The sequence below is a fragment of the Schistocerca piceifrons genome, chromosome 2 (assembly GCF_021461385.2).
Source record: "Schistocerca piceifrons isolate TAMUIC-IGC-003096 chromosome 2, iqSchPice1.1, whole genome shotgun sequence".
NCBI classification, from domain to species: domain Eukaryota; kingdom Metazoa; phylum Arthropoda; class Insecta; order Orthoptera; family Acrididae; genus Schistocerca; species Schistocerca piceifrons.
In genome coordinates, this window is record NC_060139.1 from 849,707,111 (window position 1) to 849,731,450 (window position 24,340).

General features: G+C 39.3%; 1 protein-coding gene across 3 annotated transcripts in view; it reads left to right on the top strand.

The window, feature by feature from the left end:
* The window catches only part of LOC124776256 (trithorax group protein osa-like), a 97,429-nt gene that overhangs the window by 33,446 nt on the left and 39,643 nt on the right, over positions 1-24,340 (top strand). The window contains exons 4-6 of one of the 3 annotated variants that reach the window (XM_047251136.1): positions 18,339-18,546; positions 18,650-18,655; positions 18,766-18,872. In XM_047251136.1, coding sequence (XP_047107092.1) covers positions 18,339-18,546; positions 18,650-18,655; positions 18,766-18,872 — 321 coding nt within the window. The remainder of the gene's footprint in view (positions 1-18,338; positions 18,547-18,649; positions 18,656-18,765; positions 18,873-24,340) is intronic. The other 2 variants (XM_047251139.1, XM_047251138.1) reach the window with 2 other exon arrangements.

Below are 24,340 nucleotides of genomic sequence, written 5' to 3' on the forward strand. Positions count from 1 at the left end.
TTCTCACCTTGCAATGTCTTACTGTGTACAGTGTCCTTTCAAATCAACTTAACCTTTTCACTCACGAATTATTTTTTTCAGTTCTTAGAATTAAATTATGATTTTTCAAATGTATAAAATATTTCGTGGTGCGCCACTAAGGGGGATACAATGCGTCCCCAAATGAGGACATTGTGTTCAAATGGGTGCAGTATAAGTTGAAAAGTCAAATTATTTTATTTTATTTCACCAAAATACATAAATTACACAAAGCTTACTTAATGATTATATACATAAACAATGATTTTACACTTGTGAAGAACGATAATTAAAGAAACAATTTCTTTGCTATCCAGACATAAGTGAATGTTACATTTTACACAATAAAATTTGGTTTTGCCTTTGCAACCCAGTTTCTTGCACCTGTCACATGATTTTTTGTCACTGACCACTGGAAGAGGCCAAACATTGTCCAAACAAATATCAGCTTCTGGACAAAATTCCAGATTGGCCCATTTTGAAGTACTCAGAGATGGCATTGGACTCGCTCTGGTGGGACATCCCTTTTCCTGGCAGCTGGCTTATCTATTTTTGTCAGTATTTTGGTCACACTTACCCTAAAGTGAAGCAAATCAAGGGTCTTATTTTTAGGAACCCCTATTTCTGATGCACTTCTCTTGTAATCAATCCATGCATTTACACATGCAATATCAACTGCATGAGCAAACATGTGAAGTGTCCACTTTCGCAATCTGATTAATGTGCAGTAAATTGTAATCAGAAAATCCACATTGTCGACCCCTCCCGTATGTTGATTGTAAACTTGAATAACTTCTGGCCGGTCAGTTTCAACAAATTTCTTTGCAGTTTTATCCCATCTTTTACACACATCTTTGTTTCCAATTCCCACAAAATTTGATGCCATTACCACTGGCTTATTGGCATACCATTTTGTTGCTGTAACTTCTCCGTCTTAACTTATCTGTTCCTCAGTGGAGCCTGTACCACGTTTCTTCATCATCTTTGTCACTTGAAAATGGTGGGTTCTTGAAGCAGTTTTGGCACACCATACTTACTGCATACATATTCTTATTCTCAAGTACTGTAGGAGACTATAATTTGATAAATAATTATTGAAAATGAGAAGCACATTTGTTTGATTGATTCTTTCTGCTAATTTCACCACTACTGATGCACCAAGACCAAAAATTGTTAACATTGTTGGATCAAGTTCTGTCGTCGAGCCTTGATATATTATAAAATCAAACATTTGACCATTTGTTCCACAGAGTGCAAATATTTTTATTCCCCATGTTTTGGTTCGCCCTTCATACACTATTTTACATTCAGTTATCCCTTGAAAGGCACCATTTGCCCATCGACACTAAGATGTTCTTGTATTGGTAAACTCAGCAACCATTCTCTTACGGAACTGTATATTGGTCTCACTTTCCAGAATTAATTATTTTTATCAGGATCACATTTTATGTCAACACAGTGGAAATTCTGTCTCAATTTTAGGAAATGGTTAACTGACATAGTGTCTGCTATTTGGGAAGTACATAACTGCAACTTCCAGCAACATCTAATCGTGGGGTATCTCAAATTTCCCATCAGAATTTGAATTCCTATAAGTAAAAGTATTTCTTTTTCTGTCTTAGGAGAAAAATTACCTACACTTCTGTGAACTGCATAAGTATTTGTGCATGCCACACATTTCTGTGCAAGAACATCAGTGAAATATTTTTTTAAAAATTGGTAGGGAGTCTCAAGGTTATCCACTGGTTCAGAGTAACATTTGTACCATTCGATAATTGGAGATACATAAGTGAGTCCTCTTTTCCTCCGCCATATATCTTTTTTAGGCGTTAATTTCCCAAAATTATGATGTCGCTCTATATCAGCAACATCCAGCACATCATTTTCAGGCACAATATCTGTTTCAGTATGATCTTGTTCATTGTCATCAGTGTTTTGTGCTCCGATGATAAGGGGATCTCCAGAACCTGTAATAAAAAATGCTATTACAGAAAGAAAAACTCATAAAAAATGTACATCCAAGTAGCCCAGATGAAAAAGCCGCTAAATTCATTTTATGTTCATCTTGAGATGGGTACATGGCTGTATAGATTTTTTTTCAGTGCCTACATGATGGAATATGTCAGGTTGTAAAACCGGCTATAACCCGTCGAAAATGGCTGTCAAAAATCTTTTTTGGATTCAAAAGCAGCTAACGGCATGTCTTCGGCTGTAAAGCCTGCGAAATGCCCGATACGCATTGCTGTCGCCCCCTGCCATGTCTGTATGCAAAACACGTGAACAGACATCAGACTTACAAATCTGGACATTCAAAGCCTGTTACGATTAGAATGGATATTTTTCTTATTTGGCTGTAGGTTGGCTGCACTTTAACAAATTTGTACACAACAGTAACATTCTCGCTGTCAATGCACTGTAGTTTGGATGGGACAAGTGTTTTGTGATTATCTCATTGTTACTTATCATGCAGTTAGGGGGCTTTGTGTCTAAGCTACTCAGCTTACAATACACCATATGATATAAAATATCTAACGATACCTCCATCATTGTTCTCTTGTTCACATTTATCGCCAGGATCAAATTTCATGCTGCAGTGGGTACTTGGACAAGGACCAAGCAAAGCCGAGACAGGCCAAGCCTTGGCCTGCACATTTGGCACGTGTGAAGTGTGGCAAACTGTGACCAGTCCTGCATTGTACGATATTCTGTTGCTGTTGATATTACCCTATATTCATCTGACCAAAAATCCTTATCTTGTTTCCTTCAACATCCGCATACCATTGGTAATTGCTGACTCCTCTGCCTTTAGTGTGTGCTTTCATAACCAAAGGGCAGGAGGTTACTGTGAAACTCTTGACAGCTCCTTTGCCCTCTTGACAAGCCCATGGCAGAATGAAGGTAACTACTTATACCAGAAGTTTTTGCCCACTGTAGCTGAAGACTTGTATTCAGAATTTAAGCAGTAGTTGGGATCGAACCCGGGACTCAGAACATCGTAATTACAAGTCAAAGACACAATCTGTAGACCATTGTTTCTGTATACAGATACATAAAATACCATACTGCTGCCAGCAGTGCATAGTCAATGGATGATTGAGAGCAACAGTATCAGTTAAAGCAGTATAACTTTGAAAGATAACTGTGTGCAGTGATCCTTCAGATCTCCTATAAATGAATTAATGGTAATTAGAATTTTCCTATTGGCTTCCCCTCGTCCTTACAGATAGAAACGATTGTGCTTGTAAACCAATCAGTTGACAATTGCCTGATGTTTGTTATACCACTGAAGAATTTAGTCAGCTAGGATAATGTGTTGTGATGGTATATCTTCATTCCAATACCCTGAGGGTTTGTCTTCAAGTATTCCATGTTGTTCAGTGCTGTAATTACTTTCACAGCACTGATGGATATGATTTCTCAATTAATTGCATTAAGAGGTGACGGAATTTATTCCTGATGATACCATTAAATGAAATTCCCATTTTTGAAGTTGTTGATGGCTATCATAAAATCTTTTGCCATTGTTTTTCTTGATATGTACATAATTTCTTCATCCTTCCTTCTTCTTGCCTTGTCCTTCTATCCATCTGACATTTATAACCTTTATATAGTTCTTGTTATTTTATTCCTTCTGTAATAACCCTAATTTGGCTACCACATGTTTGATAAATTTCATCTTTTGTATGTCTTGTAATTATTTGAAGATTGTTTTTTCCTTTGTACTGTTTCATTTGTATGTTCTATGCACATCTTGCCATTACTATGCCAGCCATGACTCATGATGCCAAGGATTTCCCTTGCTGTTGTCGTAACATTGTATAAATGATGACCGCAAACCTTTATTCAAGGCAATGTTAAAAGCTGGGGTGTAACTTTACTACACAAGGCTTCTTCCTGGTCATACACAATCTGATTTTTTTCTAGATTTGAAGTCCTTTTATACTGCGTATATTGTGGTTACAAACAGCTTGTATAGTAAGTTGAAGTGGACAAAAGAGTTAATGTTTGTGCTTGATACAATGGCAGAATCACATTTCTGCAAAAGGAGAAAATTTATCTAATGGATATCTGGACTGCGGCTATAGCTGATGAGATGGTTGTTGTTCTAATGCCAAACACAACAAGAACCTCGGTTATGAGAAGCCGACGACTACTTATTTTGTCACAGTGTGACAGCACAACTTAGATAGTTCAGTACAGGTACAAAATAAGCTGGACAGAGTTGATTCTTTACAATATAAAGGATATTTGACTGCCAGGGACTGTTGACTTCCTGTTGCAGGTGATTGAGGTGCCATCCACAGTTGGTGATCTCTGTGAAGGTGGCAGGAGTCACTGAGCAGGTGAATGGCAGTGGTGGCATATGTGTAGTAATGTGTGGGTTAGTACACTCCTCCTTCCTTACAAAAGGGGAGGGGAGGGGAGGGTCTGGCAAGCTCCTCTTTGACGTTCTGATGGTTGACATGTCCGTAGTGTCAGAAGCAGTTTTTCTGGGCGTGCACGGGTCCTGGTCTGCACGAACTAGCATGTAGGGGCAGAAGTGATGTGAGCACTGGTATGAGTGCCATCCTCCCCCTTCCTGAGAGTAGGCGGACAACCCTGGCAACCTGCAGGCAGGGGTCATGTTGACATTGGAACCTGTGCTTGAGGTCATGAGCTGGGCAGCTGCAGAGGCCAGAGCAATGTAGACAGTGCTGGCAGGAGAGCAGCAGGTACTGTCCACAGTGTAGGCAGTCCCGGTGTTGCTGGAGGAGAAGTGCGCGTCATTGGAGGAGGCCCTTGTTGGTGCACGTGAAGCCATGCCCTAGCCCCCTTTCACAGGAACAGGCATGGCAAAGGTGTTGTGAGGCCGAGCTGTGTCGCCCTTTTGTGGCTGGGCCACCTCTGGAGCAATTGAGCACTGGAAGAGGCATTAGCATGGCTGCCTGCTGGGAGGGTGTTAGTGCCCACCCAAGGGTGCAAGTGATTGGAGTTGTGCACCCCAAGACACTCGTCAATGAACACCATGAAGAAACCCGTGCTATTTGTGGATGGTGCCCGGATTCCAAAGCAGGTGGCATCTGAACGCTCGGGCCTTAACAGGAGATTGTGGCACAGCTCATTATGACATCAGTGCCACTGCAGGACCACTGCCTGGGTGCAAGACATGGAGAAGCATTCGCTGCTGCAAGCCATGCAAGAGTTCAACCAGGCTCTTGACCTCAACTGGAGTCATTCTGTAAGAACTGAGAAGAATGTAAGGGCCTCTGTCAGTGGCCAGTCCATGACATATTTACAATTTTAATTTGACCGTCTATCTGCTGTCTGATGATTTCTGGGATGGCACTGGGCCTGGTTTCATGTTTTCTGCTCTTGTCCTGTGGAGGTGTAATGTTTACAATGTGCACTACATGCTTTTTGCTGATCCCATATACTAAACTGAATCCTGCCTTGCATAGCATAAATCCCTTTGTTCCCATCCTAACCTATAAAGAAACAATATAGTGTGAAATTCCACTACTTTGCATAGCAACATATAAGTAGACTTACATTTCTGAAAGTGTTGCATTTCACATGTACCTTATACTCAAAACTGTAAGCCCGACAAGCCCCTGTCCCTAGTGAGAGTCTGTGCGTCACACTCCTATGTACCATTATTAGACCACTTAAGTATGAATCTTGTTGTCCTTGAGTTTCTATTTCACAAGAATATGTCAAGATGTCACTTTTCTCATCATCCATAAGTATTGAGAAGCAGTTCCCCTTGCACTTGCAGTCTTGAGCAGGCTTCCTGCTTGGTATAACTTTTCAGTGACACTTGTGTATCATTCACGTCCAGCACATTTCAGTTTCCTCAGATTCCTTTTCTGCTTAATTAGATTTCTAAATTGATTTCAACCACTTTGATGGCTCACCTTTATATTTTCCTGTGAGCATTCAGTATCATTACTGGGTATAAATTCACTGCCTGAGTCTGCATAAGCTTCACTTACATCACTATCATCCACCGCCATTTCTCCAACTAGCTGCTGGAGAAAGCAAAGCAACATGCGCAAAAGTCAGAATGTGCTTCTCCCTCCTGAGCAACTGCTGAACCATTTTGGGCAAGAGGGAGGTACATCCTAGATGTGCCTCAAATGCAAGAGGTAGTAAAGTTTTAATTACATGTATTACCATCAGTTTCCAGCAGATCTATTTCATTCTTGCTTCAAAGATGCAACTAATTTTATTGCACGTATAGGTGCAATAAACAGTTTTTCGTGGATTTTTGAGGTACCCCATCTTGCACCAACTCTTCTATTGAGGACCATTCTCCAAAACCACCATAAAAGGCAAGCCTTTAATAGAACAAAACGCTGGCAGCGCCTTGACTGTCCCGTCTGCTGCCACCATTCACTGTGGGCAGCACACCACCCAGGCTGTACCCACCCATCATCCCAGATTGGTCTCCAGCTGCTCCAGAATTGGCTGGCCCAGCCACATGTGGGTAACACAGCTTGGTCTCACAGCAACCTTGTCATCCCTGCTCTTGCGGAGGGGGCAGGGAGTGGGGGCACAGCTTCATCATTGCACTGACAGACACCTCCTCTACCCATGCAGCAGCATCTCCTCCAGTGACGCCAGCACTGCCTACACTGTGATCAATGCCTGCTGCTGGTACCTGCCAGCCTCCTGCTGTTGCTGTCTACAGTACCTCAGGACACTGCAGCTCCCCAGCCCATGACCTCTAGTGCCAGGTCCAACGTCAACATGACCCCTGCCTTCACGGTGCCCGGGTTGTCCATCTGCTCTAAGAGACGGGGAGGAAGATGCACATGCCAGTGCTCATGCCACTTCTGCCCCTATACACTAGTTTGTGCAGACTGGAACCTGTTTGTGCCCAGAAAAACTGCTTCCAACAATCTGAACACGTCAACCATCAGGGCGCCACCGAGAGGAGCTAGCCAGCCAACCCTCCCCCCCTGCTGCCCCTGTCCCCCTTTCTTAAGGAAGGAGGAGTGTAGTAACCCACACATTACTACACATCTGCCACCACTGCCATTCAGCGGCTCCAGGCACCTCTGCCAGAGACCACTGACAATGGATGGCAGCTCAGTTGCCTGCAGCAGGAAGCCAGTGGCCCCTGATGGGCAAATGCCCTTTATATTGTAATGCATCAGCTCCAACTGACCTCTTTTGTATATATATTGAACTGTCTTGTGTTGTGCTGTCACACCGTGATGAAATAAATAATTGTTGGTTTCTCATAACTGTGTTTCTTATTGAGCCTTGTTTTTGAATTTTGTGATGAACATAAATCCACAGCTTAGTTGTTACTGATTTTAAGGATGGAGATCCTAATTGGAGATACATAGGCTGAGGCTCCAGTATAAGGAAGGAATAATGTGGGAATACTACGAATCATTGCCAGCAGCATAAGGCAGCATTATGCTACCCTTGATTCTATGATGTCATTAATTTTCATTGGAGCACTCGACTAATGATTATGTGGCTGGCTCATACAGACATCTCCTGTGCAACCCTGGTGAAAACTGTGTTGATGGACATCATTATAAAGTAGGCAACTACATCTTGTGCTTGACAAAAGCTTTGGGTTTTTAGATAACTGAAATGCTTGCTTGTTACTCTGGACGCTTAATGTTACTGCCTGTAAATGAAATGCTAAATGCTTTTGATACACTTCCCAGCCATCTTGAGTTTCATTGAACACTTGGGAAGCCAGGAATGCAAGAAGCAATTGTAGACATGCTAGGTCCAACAGCTTCTGTAAGGGCTTATGCTGTAGCTTGAGCTGTGATTTCCAGAGCTCCAAAAGTGATGGTCCATAGTAGTTGAAACACTCGGCAAAACGACCTGACAAGCTCTATTCTAGCATGGGGTGGAATGCAGTTCTCTAGCTGCTGTTGTCCTGCTTCTTCCACAACACAGAGTTTTTTTTATTAAGCCTTACTATTTGCAATTAATGCACAGAAAGTAATAGTTCATGACTATTCCGCAAACATACCACCTCATGGCCAGTACAGTACTTTGAATGTTTATTGAATAACTCACACATCACTATTTGTCACTGGAGATTCGAGTGGGAAACACTCAGATATGAACCACTCCCTTGATGCACCCATATGCCGTTAGTTTGTTCAGTTAAAGGATAATTGATGGTCGAACAGTGAATGGGGACAGTCCCGCGTAAGACAGACAGGAAAATCTGTTTGCTAACAAAGTGTCATCAGTGGGTAACAACAGAGTTCTAATCATATTAGGAGAAAACCATACAGGGCAGAGTCATCATCAGTAGATACACTGGAGTGTTTGCTGTAAAAATCATCTAATTGACAACTGAGAGGGTGGCAGTCCACTGCAGCCATTAAATCTTCCACAAGTGTTTTACCATGTGATCTGGCATTGGCAGATATATCTTTCCTCACAACCTAGCAACCTTGCTACGTGCATGCTTAATTCTGTTGAGCGATCAATCCAGCTGTCTGATGGGATTACAAGAGTTAGTATTATAGTATGCACCTAATTACTTATACTGTCATGTACCTATCACCAATCCATGCACCATAAAAATACAGGAAGATAAATATTCCATCGACATTGAAAATGAAGTAATAATAGTAATATTTTTTCTGAAGCCAATAAAGTAAACAGTTACACATTGTGTATTTCCAGTTTGGTCGTATCAAATAACAATTGAAGGAGCCCTTTTTTTGTCTTTAGAAATTTTGTGTGGATCTAGGTGTAACTTTGCTTGGAAAATTATAGTGTAAGTGGACGAAAAAAATGTGAGATTGGAAACTTCAAACAAGGAACGAACTGTAGTGATAAATGGGAAACCAAAAATCCAGAAAATTGTTAGCAACTGAGCAATTTCTAGTTCAGACAGCAAAGGAAACAGTTCTCTGGACAAAAAAAGGGGGGGGGGGGGGGTATGTGTGGTGGAATTTGGAATGTTATGAATCGGTCACAAGAAGACAAAGTGCATAGCAAAAATTGAATAAAGTCAACAAGGTTTCTTGAAACTAGGAAGGAGACAGCCAAACATCAGAAATACCGAGAGAAATTTTAATGAAAACCTATTAATACAAAATGAATAATACTAGAACATATCCTGCCTACAATGTATACTTCTTTCTTGTAACTCCCCTGGCCCCAACCTTTGCTAATCTCTGTCCTCCACCGCCTTTCCTGCTCTCACTCCAGCACTACCAATGCCATCAGTTCCACCTATACACGTACTAGTCATCTCTGTGTCTCTCTTGTTGTCTCCCCTTCTCCCTCGCCCAGCACAGCCTTCTAACTCTGCAACTAACAGCTCTGCCCTCTCTCCACCATGCTGCTGCTGCACGCACACCTCATCCACCCCTATCCTGCTGTCACTTCCCCTCCCCACCCCATGACTGCTTCTTACCCTCATCATGGATTGCTGCTCGCATCAGATGCAGTCAGGTCCGATCAATTGTAGACAGTAGTCATGTGCGTGTGAGTCATGCTTTATGAGTGTGAGTGTTTTCTCTTTCTGAAGAATGACTTTTTTCTGAAAACTAAAAGTTCAGCAGTCAATTCATTGTGTCTGGCTGTGACAATGGATCCTGTATGTGGCAAGTAACAATCTATCCTTTTCACGTTGTTAGACATTTCTATAAGACTTCCAAAAGCAAAATAAGTAAATACTCTCTATCAAATCTTTGCTTCAAAGATCATAATTGGGAAAATGGCACATAACAACCAAGAAAACTCTGAAATTTTAGCAAAGTATTTTAAAAATTATTAAATTCTTGAAGTCCTAAATCAAATTTAACTTTGTAACGAAGCAAGCTGGGATCTTTTTACTTCCTCTCTTGTTTTGCCATCTGCCTCCTTAAATTCATATTTTATTTTTGACTAATTACCATTAGCATACATGAGTATAATCTGCATTTCCATTTTAAAAAAATGTTGGCCCTCAGTCTTAAGAAATATAGTACTAGATCTAATTTTGTGCTTAGTTTTGTGTATGTACTCAAGTTCCTAATTTATTTTGACTATTCCTAGTTAATATCTTTTGTTATAGGGTGAAATCAGTTTCATAGCTTAGATTCTATTGTTAACTTATAAACAAATATAAATTGTGAACTAATTATAAACATTTGGAAAAAGCCCACTAGGATTCTTAAAGTGTTTATTTGGCTCTATTCGAAAATATATTAGCAAAACCAGCCCTTAATTAATTCCAAAGTAATTATGTTATAACCTTTAATCACCAATAATTGCGTGGATATTCAAACACTCTCACTTAGAAACAATAGTTCGTTACATGATAACAACTCAGTATCTCTTATTTGACTGCCGTGCCGTGACATGCGGCCGGCGCCGTTCGTAGCTAGGTGGCGCTCCCGCGCTCAGCCGAGTTGCGGAGCGCCTCTATCGCCGTTTGTGTGTACTGTCGTGGTGGCACTATTAAATGTCGTGGCACTGTCACAACAAATTACCAGTTATGTCAAAGTATTGTTTGTATAACTAAGTATGTTAATTTCATCATTTAAACAAGTAATTTGGCTTAACCCATGCAGTAGAAGAAACTGTTAAAAAGAAGGAATTTTTATATTTATTCAGTTAATTGAATGAGTTCTGTTTTAATTGTAATTTCTGTAACTTTAACATTGAACAATGTATAGTTTCAGTGCCTGTTATTATGAGGGTATATAAAGGCCTGATTTTTGGTCCAGAGACAGTCAGTCCATGGCTGATTTTCAGATGAGAAATCTGTATTGGTTAGTTCCAACACCAATGCATCAACTTAACTGTGAAATAAGTGTAACACAAATAGGCCCTGTGTTAAAATAATGACAGTGTCTGTTCAATAGTGCCACACGAACTGTATTATTCTCCAAGAACAGTGTGGTTAGAGTTTCACTGCTCATAGATGTCCAACGATAATCTATTGTAGCAGTATGCTGACGTTTGCCTGCAAACTATTAATGAGGCTTATCAAAAGTTAACCAATAGTGAACTGGCCATATTAACTGTGTTATATTGGGGGGTTGTGAACAGTGAAAATGAAGAACTGTGAAGTGCAACTGTCGGCTACATCATTTACAGTAGTCAGTGTGGAACTCCCACCCCCCACTTTTCAGTCAGAATAGCAACGCAGTATGTCGACACCGAGGAATATCAACAAATAAGTAAAGCAGGTGAATGTCACTCACTGTCAGTACCTGATTTCATATCACACACTGAAAGGCAAAATGAAGGAAATCATCAGATCCCTCAAAAACAATAAACCACCAGGGGAAGGTCCCATAATAACAGAAATTGCCCAAAATATTTGTTTACCACAAGAGATTCCTGAAGACTGGAAGACAGTCTAGATCCACTCATTGCACAAAGCAGGTGATAAAACTATTGTGAACAACTACAGAGGCATTTGTCTCCTATTGATTACATACAAAATCTTATAAAACACTAGTAACTAAGGCAAAACAACAACTTGACATCCAAATTGGTAAGTAATAGCCTGATTTTAGAAAGAAAGAAAAGATCTTTTTGAGAACAGATTTGCCCCTATCTGTTTATCAGACTGGGTGAAAACAGCCAATTGACAGATAGAATTGCTGAAAGAACAAGCTGAAAAAGCAGGCTTACAAATTGCCTTTGAGAAAACGAAATTTATGTCTAACATTAAGGTTGCGCCAAGATAATGAAAACAAAATATGAGAAAATTGAGATAACTGCCAGATTCAAGTATCTAGGAAAAGTAACTGAACTGTATGCTTTGGATAAAGAAGCCATTAAGGCAGGAGTTAGTAAGATGAAAACAGCGTATTACCTGACTAAGAACGTATTTAATAAGAAATCAGTATCCCTCAATGCTAAACTTAGACACTACCCTACAGCATTTCACACAGAAGCTTTTTTATGCAACAAAATGAATAGCTCTAAACAAAATGGCGATTACGGAAGCACTGGAAATCATAGAATGAAAAACACCAAGGAAAATGTTGGCACCAGTTATAGAGTAAACACAATGCAGGTGTCGTAATACTGGATTTCATACGTGTATCGAAAAACATTACAGACATGATTTGGAAAAGAACAGCTTTTTTCTATGGGCATGTCAAAGGATGAATCCCAACCACAAAAAGATTACTGCCACTCAGTAATAAATTGTAAGGTTCTAAAGGCTTCCACAGAAAACCCAAGATGAATTGATTTGAAGAATTGTATGACTCTCATTAAGATTGTGTAAAACCTATGACTGAATCAGAAGGCCCTTAATCTTATCCACAAGACAACACCATATCACAAGTAGAGTTCAGAGGAACACTTTCAAGAAGTTTTTAAATCAATACAGGGAGATGGTGTCTCACCTCTTCTCTTTAATCATGCGCTGGAGAAGATAATAAGAGAGTGATTAGAAGGAGTTATTTAGACAGAGACTTGCCAGTAGTCTCTCTCTCAGGCACAAGTGCAGTGGGCTCAGTGTTGATTTCCTGGAATTTGCTGATGACTCTAATTCAGTAGAACCTTAGCGAGCCAGCTCAATTTTAGTAGACAACAAGCAGCAAAGGTGGGACTAAACATGTCACTTTAAAAAGACAAACTACATCGCAAACAGCAGTGATTGTCCTTACACACTGCACTTGAAGCAGGCAGAAGGCAAAAAGCAGCATATTTAAATACGTGGGAGAATGGCTGGACCCCAGTCTTTTCAAAAGAATAACTTTATCAACATAAGAAAACAAGCTGTAAATGGCCTAACAGCTGAATAAGAGCTCCTATAACAAAAAAATTCTCTCTCTTGCAACATAAAAATGAAGCACTATGTTATCCACCGTGATACCCTGTATGTTCCAGACTCTGTAGTAGTGAACAGAGAGGGTCTCACAGATATATGTGAAATCCAGGAGAGAAAGAGATACTGGGACTAGTCAGAGAAGACAACAAATACAGGGTGCATCAAAAATAAACATCCAATTTTTAAAAAAATCATAACTATTATGTTATTTGAGGTATGTGCGTGAACAATGTACTATTGGAAAAAGCAAACTCTCAGTTGTACATGGTTTCCACTAAGTAGCAGCAGTGTGCGCCCACTTCAGTTCTAGTAAAAATAATGTTGGGACGACAGAAAGCATTTTGTTTTCTACATTTTGCACAGTGCGAGTCAGTAATAACTGTTCAGCATGACTTTTCATACTAAGTATGGTGTGGGTCCTCCTACTCCAATGAACATTAGATGATGGGATGAACAAGTCCAAGAAATACGGTAGGTTGTTTGTGTAAAGGAAACCGCCAGGCCATCCGCAAGTATCTGAAACAGACATCGAATGCATCTGTCATATTTTCACAAGACATCTGCAGAAATTCATTTACCATGCAGCTCGACAGCTCAACGTGCCCTCGATGTCTGTCTGGTGTGTGTTGCATCAACATATACACATGAAACCATACAAAATTCAGCTACTGCAAGCTCTTCTTGAAGTTCACAAACAACAATGTGTGCAGTTCCTTAATTTCATTCTTAAAAAGATGGAGGATGACAGTTTTTCCATGCTTAGTTTAGTGATGAGGCAATAATCCATTTAAATGGAAATGTGAACCATCATAATGTGAAAATATGGGGTACAGAACGACTACATGAAGTTGTACAGCATGAGAGCGACTCTCCAAAATTTAATGTGTTTTGTGCAGTTTCACAGGAAAAGGTGTATGGTCCATTTTTCTTTGCCGAGAACACTGCTACAGGAAGCACATATCTCAATATGCTTGAGAACTTTATTTTCCCATAGTTGGAGACTTATTCAAAAGACGTTATTTACCAACAGGATGGGGCGCCGCCACACTGGAATCTGGAAGTGCGGGAATTTTTAAATCGAAGGATTACTGAACGATGGATCGGTTGCACTGGACCAAATGAAAAGACACTCTGTGTCTCCATTGCCAGCAACAATGAATGAACTGAGACATTGCATAACAGCAATTGTGAAACCTGTAACTCAAGACATGCTCACTGCATTGCGGAAACAATTTGAATACTACATTGACATATACCATGCATCTCAAGGAGAGGCGTATTGAACACCTATGAAAAGATGTGAAAAAAAAGCTTTTGAGTGGCCTGCTCATCAAAAAACAAAATTCATTGTATATGTTTATTAGCTTCAGAAATATAGTCGTGCCAAATTGAATTATTCTTTTTGATGTACCTTATATAAAGGATGACCAGACCAGGAGCTCTACAAATACTGTGAAAAAATTGTGGACATGGCAAGGAAGAGATGTCTCAACTTATTTGGACATGTCTACAGCATGCATCCCAGCAGGTTAACCATTCGGTTTCTCGCATATTGGCAAAAGCGGAAGACTGAGTCACCATGGTTGATGGAAGTGATAAAGATCTGCAGGAATTGGGAAGCACAGACAGAGACTTAAAAGACTGGACATCTTGTGGGAGAATGCTCAAGCAAGTGAAGTTCCAGGGCTAATTACCAGGAAAGAAGACAGGTGTCCTCTGGACGAAGGAAGTGATGGAACAACACAGAGAGAATGTGCAGCTGCCGAATGAATATCAAAACCACTCCAAACACGCTGGTTGAACGTCATGATCCTTAGTGGGCCTGTACAAAACAAGAAGTAGTAGAAACAATGTTGTGTATGTAGTACAGAAATATATTAGTGCAACAGATGAATACACATAGTTGTGAAATGTAGCTACGTTTATATGTTTTGTCCTTACTCATTCCGTTTTTGTACTTGTTTGTTACTATAGAATCGGTTAACGTGAAGTAGTATTGAAAGTGAGTTCCAGAACAGTTTTTTGCAGCAAGATGCATTAATCATTGGAACTATATGTAAGCCATTTTCACTAGTTATGCTGACTGACTTGACTTATTTGATCAATTGTTACATGTTGTTGGGAGGATACTTACTTTTGTGTTGTCTAAAGGGCAGTTTTTGAATGGGTATCTTGATTTTTATTACACATTTTGATATCAGTTGTGGCCCATTTACTGATCACTTGCTACAATGTTTTCCAGATTAATCCATCTGCATATACTGTATGGAAACCCGTCAAATATGTCATAAACTGGGTGAAAGAGATGTACAGTGATAAGACAACAACTGCAAGACATGAGTCAGGACCAAGACAGATATATCACTGCACTTCCATTGAATGATACCAGCATGTTGTTATATGTGGTTTTTATTTCATTGTTGTAGATATATTGGACAGCACATACTCATTTTTCATGTAATGTTCTTAGACATCTTCTTTCTGCCTATTTGGCACATGCTGAGTACTCAATGTTGCTCAGATACGTATTTATTCCAATCGTCTCCTTCCTCCTCACTCTGTCCAACTCCTCCACTCCCCTCTATGTCCATCTCCTTCACCTCCCACTGTCTGTCCATCTCCTCTTACCCATGACTCTGTCAATCTCCTCCTACCCCTCTCTCTGTCCATCTGCTTGTCCCCCCTTTGTCCATGTCCTCCTACCCCTCTGTACATTTCCTCCTACTCCTCTCTCTGTCTATCTTCTCCTCTCGTCTCTCTCTGTCCATCTCCTCCTCTCCCCTTTCTCTGTCCATGTCCTCCTCTCCCCTTTCTCTGTCCTTTACCCACTCCCCTCTCTGTCTATCTCCTCCTTTCCCTATCCGTGTCCACCCTTCGCTCTTCTTTCTTCACGTTGTCACCCCCACCCCAGTAGGGCGCTATTGGTTCTCACTACCATTGTATTTCTTTCCACATTGTAACTAGTCTGTGTACCAAATTTGGCTGAAATGATTCCAGGGTTTTAGGATGAGCTTTCTACCCAAGCTATTGCTCACCTACGAGGGTAATCCCAAAAGTAAAGTCTCCTATTTTTTTAGAAGTACAGAACTCTGTTTGTGTGGCAGTTGGTCACACTGTTATGAAGAGTGCTTCACGCACTGTGTGTAAACATGCACGTGCCGCACTGAAGCACTCAGTCTTGGCTTGGCAGCCGTTGAGAATGGAGCTCCCATTGGATGTTACCGCCAAGTGCGAATTGCACGCAGTTATTCGGTTTTTGAACGCAAAGGGCACTGCGCCAATTGATATCCATCGCCAGTTGACGGAAGTGTATGGTGAGTCGTGCATGGATGTCAAAAATGTTCATAAGTGGTGTAGAGAGTTTGCAGCTGGTCAGACCGAAATTCACAATGAACAAAGGAGTGGGAGACCGTCAATTTCTGAGGAGACAGTGTTGAAGGTTGAGCAAAGCATGCGTGAAGATCGGCGTATCACCCTGGATGATCTCTGCATGTTGGTTCCTGAGGTTTCCTGAAGCACAACTCACAGAATTTTAACGGAAACATTGAACTACCGGAAGGTGTGCACAAGATGGGTGCCACACATGCTGATTGAGGACCACATGTGGCAACGAGTTGAAGCTTCCCGCACATACTTCACCACCTTGCAGCTGAATAGGAGAACAGGATAACTTCGAGGACTCGATTGTTACGGGTGACGAAACCTGGGCATACCACTTTACACCTGAGACCAAGCAACATTCATGCCAGTGGTGGCATCCTCCTTCACCAAAGCCGCGGAAATTAAAACAAACGCAGTCTGCTGGTAAAGTCATGAAAACCATTTTTTGGGATTGGAAAGGGGTATTGGCTCAAATGGCTCTGAGCACTATGGGACTTAACATCTGAGGTCATCAGTCCCCTAGAACTTAGAACTACTTAAACCTAACTAACCTAAGGACATCACACACATCCATACTCGAGGCAGGATTCGAACCTGTGACCATAGGGGACCCGCGGTTCCAGACTGAAGTGCCTACAACCGCTCGACCACCACAGCCGGCGGAAAGGGGTATTGTTGGTCAACTTAATGCCCACTGTGACCACAATTAACACTGATAGGCACTGTGAGACTCTGAAAAAACTCAAATGGGCAATTCAGAACTGGAGAAGAGGAATGTTGAGCAAGGGCATACACATTCTTCAGGAGAATGCTCGTCGCACATTGCTCGGCAAACCGTTGCTCTCCTGCAACAGTTTCAGTGGAACATAGTCACCCACCCACCCTGTAGTCCTGACCTGTTCCCTAAGTTAAAAGAAAATTTGGCCGGAAAGCGATTCAGCTCCGACGACAAGGTGAAAGAAGAGGTTCATAACATTCTGAACAGCATGCTGGCGAGCTGGTATGACATGGGCACACAAAAACTGCCACAGCGTCTACAAAAATGCACCAATAGAAATGATCATTATGTCAAAAAATAGCTGTCAACTGATGTAAACCATTGTAGAAATAAACAGGTCTATGTAATTTAAAAAAATAGGAAACGTTACTCTCGTACATGCATGTCAGGTGTATTTCATATGTATTTGTACATGTATTTACCTGTATCTCCGGCAATTTTGCCCTGCAGTTTTATTTTCATGCAGCTCGATGTTTGTGACAGTATATCTCCTAAACTGTGTGTTGTAGTACTATATATATTTTTGTAAGTACATTCAGAAATGTATGTGGGAACTGTTTGCAAAATGTGTTGTGAATAACATTAGTAATAAAGAAGTAATAAATTAAAACATTATGCTTGATGCAGCAGCTTTTCGCACATCTCAGTATATGATGTCATATCCCTTGAACTATGTGTCATACAGTTATACATTTTCGTAGGTACATTTAACAGAATATGGGGATACTGTCTGCAAAATGTGTTACGAATAGTGTTAGTAGCTAAGAAGTAATAAATTTAAATGTAATGCATGATGTGACAGTTTTTCATGCATCTCTGTGTTTATAATGTCATATCAGATATCATGTTTCGTGCAGCACTTTTACTGCATGAACAGAAAAAATGTAGTAAATGACAAACTTTTTTTCCTTTCTTCGTTTTGTGAGGGTTGTCAGAAAAAGCTTTGTAAAGATTTGTAATTATTTTAAGTTTGTTGCAAGTCACTAAGTGCTCACATTCTCAAATACTGGGTGAATAGAGTATAGATACTCACACGTCGTGGGCCATTGCTGCTTTTTCATACCCACCCCACCCCTATAATAGCTATATCATTCTTACTCTTACACTGATTGTCTCCAGAAAATAAGTGATAAGTGTGCCAAGTTTGATTGAAATCGGTGCAGTGGTTTAATAGTAGGTGTGGAAGATATGTACCCACATACATATGTATGTACATCCATTTTTATAATGTGTATGGATTCAATGTTGTTCAGAAGCAGGACTAAGCCACATCCATAAAACACATTGTTAAATGTACACAGTACTATCAGCTACATTTTGTGAAGGATAGCGTCCATTTAGCATCAACATAGTAAACCTTACTTTTCTGAGTTGTAAGGAAATATTTTTTTAATGTATCTATAGCCTCCAGGTGCTCCACAGCATGGCATGCATGGACCACCACCTTCAGGGCAGCCAGGTGGGCCAGGTGGACCTGGTGGACCTGGTGGTCCCTCACCAACACCGAGTGGTGAGATGCCTCCAAATACACAAGGGCCTATGCAGACTTTCCCACAGCAGCAGGGAGGCTACAGAGGTCAAATGATGCCATCGCAGCAAGCGATGCCCCAGCGTAAGCATAGTATTTTATGTCTTTTCTTTGTACTAATTAATATGTATCAAGTTTCTTATTTTAAATCTTCTCCTTTTAATTTTTGCTTGTCATTCCTGAGAAGCTTCAGGTAAGATTATTACACTTTTACTAAAAGCTAGATACACTAACTTCCTCATATTTAGTTTCCTTGCTTGCTCTGTGAATCATACTTTCTTCTATTGGAAATTACACTTATAGGACCTGGAGCAACGTCCGGACCACAACAGTATCGAGGAGCTTATCCTCAGCAGGGACCGCAGGGCTATCCAGGACAGTATGCAAACCAGTCTCAGGGTCCCCCACAGGTAAAGATACGTATATTGTAAGTGACCGATTTAATTTTGTGACTCAAACAATCACAGCTGTAACATCAGCAGCAGTATAGGTCTAACAAATTTATCTGTATTTCTTTCTTGATAACAGAAATGGGACAGGATTTGAGAAGGTGGACTTCCATGTTGTGGAGCCAGGGTAGTTATGTTTCTAGATTTGATTAAACTTTTCACTAACATACATTTCCTTTCCATGTTAATCTACCTTTTTTAAAAGTTTAAATCTCTGTAAATTGAATGATCAGAACACCGTAACATTATTATAAATTTGTTTTTCTTCTTTTCTTAAAGTTGTAAAAAATTTCCAAACATTTATATTGTTAAATTATTTTAGTTACAAACTAGTGCCCTATATGTGTTCCCCTTTCCTAAAATTCTCCCAATATATTGATATCACCCATTTGACTTTTCTACTACAATCCTTATGTGCTCGTTCCATTCCATTTCCCTTTGCCACATTACAACTATATATTTAATCGACAGAACTGTGTCAAGCAGCACACTACTAATGCTGTATTCAAACTTTACAGATTTGTTTTCCCTGCCTATCTGTATTAACTAGCGTTTTTGTACTTTTATAGCTAGCTGACATTCATCACATCAACTAAAATTTTTTCTAAGTCTAAGTTTTAAACTTGTGAGTTACAGTAAATTCATGTAATCTTTCATATTGCTTACAAATTAATTTGCAGGTATTTCTTTAAATAGCAATGTAGTGTTCTAATGAAAAGTGAAGGTACCGTCTTTCATAAACTGTAATGTTCACACTGCTGCTTTATGTTGACTGTAAAGTTCTAGCAGCAAGATAAATCAGAGCGATGCAAATGGGCAGTTATCGTCTGAAGCAATATTGATACTGTCCTTTACATTTGGTGCAATTTTATATGATGTTCCGTTAAGGGTTTGTTTTGTGCAAAAACAGCAACACAAATGGTGATGGATTGGTGATAGGTGAGTAGCAGGTGTAGCCTACGTTGTGAAGACTACATGGTTCTACGCAGTGATGCTCTGCTGCTTGTGAATGTTACTGAGGTGGAGCTAGATGGTGATGGCAGTTTCGTTGACTCAGAAAATTAATTACTAAAATAGAAATTAATGAACAGCTGCTCCGGCATGTTGTTTGGTAATAAAACACACAGTAAATAAAGGATTTGAACTGTTTCCTAAATGTGCAAGATGGGATAAGTTGGATCAACACTACAAACAGAGATCTTCACTTCTAAAAGTGACAACTGCTCAGTAGTGTATTTGAACATCAAGACTATGTTTTATTACTTTGGCTCCAAATTAAATGTTGGAATCTTAGGCCTCACACACCATTAAACACAGTTTTGAACAAAATGATTCACAGTTCGTCGCACAGTGCACAACATGTCTAATGCGCCTCATAAATCCATAGCACAGTAAAATACACAGTCTTTAGTTTGTTTCAATTTTAACATTATTATGGTTTGTCGTCTGTCTGTGTCACATGATAGCAGCCCCATAATTAGATTGCTGATGATTCCGGAAGGTTCTGTGGCTGAATGTCTTCTCTCGGGCATCTTCTATGATGATGTTTTAAATATTCTTGCTTGTATTTTATTCTTTCTCCTCCTGATGTCTTCTACTCTTGCGCTCCCTCTTCTGCATGGGTTTCAAAGTAAGTTGTTGTTCTTTGAAGTTTTTACCAAGCTGATGGAACAATAGTGCAGCAGCTGTGTTCTAGAACATTCAGAGTTCAGTTCTCGCAAATAATGACGTCCTCTGTCTCATAATTTCTACCTCAGATTTCCTCTAATGCCATTACTCTTTTAACACAGCTAAAACATTCCCCACAATTTAATGAAACTTCCCACCAATTTGTACCGTGCTCACAACCAGTCAACTTAACACTTCCATCATCCTGCTTTAAACTAATTGTCCTTCCAGTCAACATGTTTCTTTCTTCCACATTTTGCCTTTGGACCAATGCTATCAGAAACAGTTCCATTTATAAAATATTACTTCCTTTTCCACCAACAGTTTTAATCTTGGTCACTCATCTTAAAATGCTGGGTCTGTCCTGGAACTAACTCACTCATTGTCTCTCTGGCATTTGCAAAACTTTTACAAAGATATCATTTTCCCTACTGGACCAAAGCTTTCAGAAATACATAGACAGTATACATGGATACATTTAGAATAATATTAAAATTCAAAATAACTCTATTAATTTACATAAAGAGAGCTGAGACCACAAGATTACAAAATAATTAAAGAAAATCTAAAAGAAAGAAAATAAAGGAAATATATACTACTGTTTTAAGATGTTTGTTCAAGGATAACGGATTAGTGGGAAGTCTATTACACAAGCATCAAAGGAAACCAAAAAATGCCCATCTCAGAGTTACGCTTTACATCTTCTCCCATTCCATGAGAGAAAGTTTGATTTCCAGTTTCTCCCAAATCCTCATTTGCCAACATAGATCTTAGTGGTGTGACATTACAGATATCCCTACATTTACCTAATGAAATATTGTTGCCCATCATCAATTTCTGTCAGATCAACAGTGGTACCCATGGTACTGTAAGTGGCTAGTGCTGTAGGGTTACAGCTAGTGCAGACACTCAAGTGTACAACTATGTACTTCAGTTCCTAAACTAAGGGGTCAACATTAAAAAAAAAAAGAAGAAGAAGAAGACCTGTTGTGCATTATCCACTGATTTCCTCTTCCGAGTCAACAGATCCAAAAGTTTGGATCTCTGGAAATCTCTAAGATATTTCTCTTATTATTCAATTGTCTAACTCTTGAAGTATTTCCAAGAAGTATATTTAAAACAATCACACACAAACTAGGTGTACTGCTGCTGGGAAATCCAGTCTTTCTCATTGTTTTTTCCCATTGGCCCGAATGACCAGTATAGTAATAATAATAATTGTTAATAATTAAATAAATAATTAATTAAAAGGAAATCTACTAAATGAAAAGTAAAATGAACCTCAATATTTCACATGCACACACACGCCTCTTCCTTAGTCTCTATAATGAAAATTATTTTTTGTCAGAAAAAGCACGCCATATTATCAACTATGTAAAAAAAAAAAAAGATCACCTCATCCTTAGTTAATTCTACTATTTTTTACCTTTTTTATTGTTTGAAGTGATGGTCAGCAGACTTGTGGCGTGCTGAAAAACATTTAAGTTGAGTTTCTATAATCTCAGGGAAATTACTAACTGTCTTCTCACCTCGCGAGAAAACTCAGAATAGTTTAATTTAATTTCATGGGTATCATATTGGCAACATAAGAAAAAATGTAGTAAAGCAAAATCTGTAACATTTATAAATTGGGGCTTGATGATTGTTACTATGAAATGAAAGCAGAAATGCCAAATTAAACAATTATTATTTAATGAAAGAAGCTTTTTTATACAGACATCTGACATCTCATGCATTAATCTCACAGTTTTGGACATAACAAAGAATTTTTGCCATATTCTGGAGAAATACGTAAAAATTACAATAATCTTAATCCAACTCTGGAGCAAAAGAAAAAAGTATTCATAGTAAAGTCATATCAGTAATCGCAGTTGGCCATAATAATGGCACAATTAAACAAATTCCTAACAAGAATACAATTTTAGTTCATTTGAACAAAATGGAAGAAAATAAGAGTCTGATGGCATAAATGCTGTCGGAAAGGCGCACGACTAAAGAAGAGAAAGAAAAGACGAGTGCGCATTCTTATATAGAACAAAAGTCAGATATGATAATGCTGTGCCGCTCTCATTGTCCTGGGCATACATATTCGCGGACTTGCAGCGCAGTTCATTGACTCGGTGGTTAAATTATATCTTTAACTCTTGATATTTCGATAGGAAATGAAAATAGTGTGTTGTTATGTCACGGCAGGGCACAATATTAACACCAGTCCTTCCATTTTAATTTTCATTAACCTATGCCACTCTTCTCTCCAAGGAAAGATAAACAAGTTGTGAAAGCTAGGATAGTTCCTTGTACTTTTATTTGTATTTATCACCATTACTAAAAATTTTGTGCCGTGAATTTAAATATTTGCCAACATCTCTCCCTCAATTTTACAGTTTTCTCGAGGGAATTTTTCAAACATCTGTAGATGAATGATATGTCACATTTAGCATGTAGGCACTTAAAAAGTAAGAAAATCACACTTGATTTCAAACATTTCCACTTGTGGTAGTGGTACAAAATTTAAACCAGGAGCCTGAGTACGTACTCTTGCACTAAGAGTCACTTGTGACCTAAGAGTACCTGTACTGGAAACGTGGTAGCCCAGACTACATTAACCAACTAAAGTTTCTCCAATAAAAGTGTTTCTTGACCATTGGTTGTATCGCTGCATTTATGAACTGTGACTATGTTTGTAAGGGAGATACCAAGTTACTAGAACAGAACTTCTATACCTTGCAAATCTAATGGTATTCTTTTAAAATGACAATCGTTATTCAACTAAATAAAATGTTAGGTGAAGCCATCACAAAATCATTTAAAAAATGACATTGCAGCTGCTGACACTGTCACAATGACGATAGCCTAATGCTGTTGTCGAAGTTGAAGTGATGCAGTCTAAGACCTCAAACAGAAATACTTTGATACAGATAATTAATACTCTTGAGGAATGTGTTAATCATAATGTTCATATTTGTGTCAGTGCCAGTGACACTCAGTCTAGTTAAATGCCGAGTGGCCAGTGGGAAAGGGGGGGGGGGGGGGGGGAGAAACAGCAGCCAGTCAGACAAAGAACAAATCTGTTTCTACAATAATATGTCAGTTAAGTGAAACAAATCAAAAGCAAAAGAATGTGCTGATCATATGTGCTTTTCATAGCAGAGGATATGAACCAACAAAATGGGCAGATTTTACAGCTGCAATAGAAATGTTTTTGGTGGCACCACAAGTGCATAAAACTGATGCTTACAATGATGATTCAATGTAATCACATAATGATACAGGCAAATAATATTCAGGACTTCTAATTTGAAAAATAGTGGGATAGATGGAACATACAAACTTTCATGTTATAAATGCTAGTGAGAACCATCTGGAAACCATTCCTAAAATTTTGCTTCCGCATATAAACATACCATTTTTTCAGAATATTGATAAGTGTGTAATTGCAGAAAGGGTTTGTTATTTTAGATATAAGTGTGAACTCAAAGGAAGAAATTGGCTAAATTTCAGTCTGCTTCTGATAACAAAACTGTTCAAAAGATTTGGGAGGCCATACCTTTATATTGATGTGAATGAAGTACAGAAACATCTGTATGAAAGCTTCACACATCAGCAAATTACTTCAAGGGATTTTCAGTCCCAAAAATGAATTTACCTTTTGATACAATGAAATATAACAACAAAGAATGTGTGCTACTCAGTTTCCATTAATTTTGTTGTCTAGAGTGGGGCACTTTACAGTAGCATCAGTGATGAATATTTATTAGTAG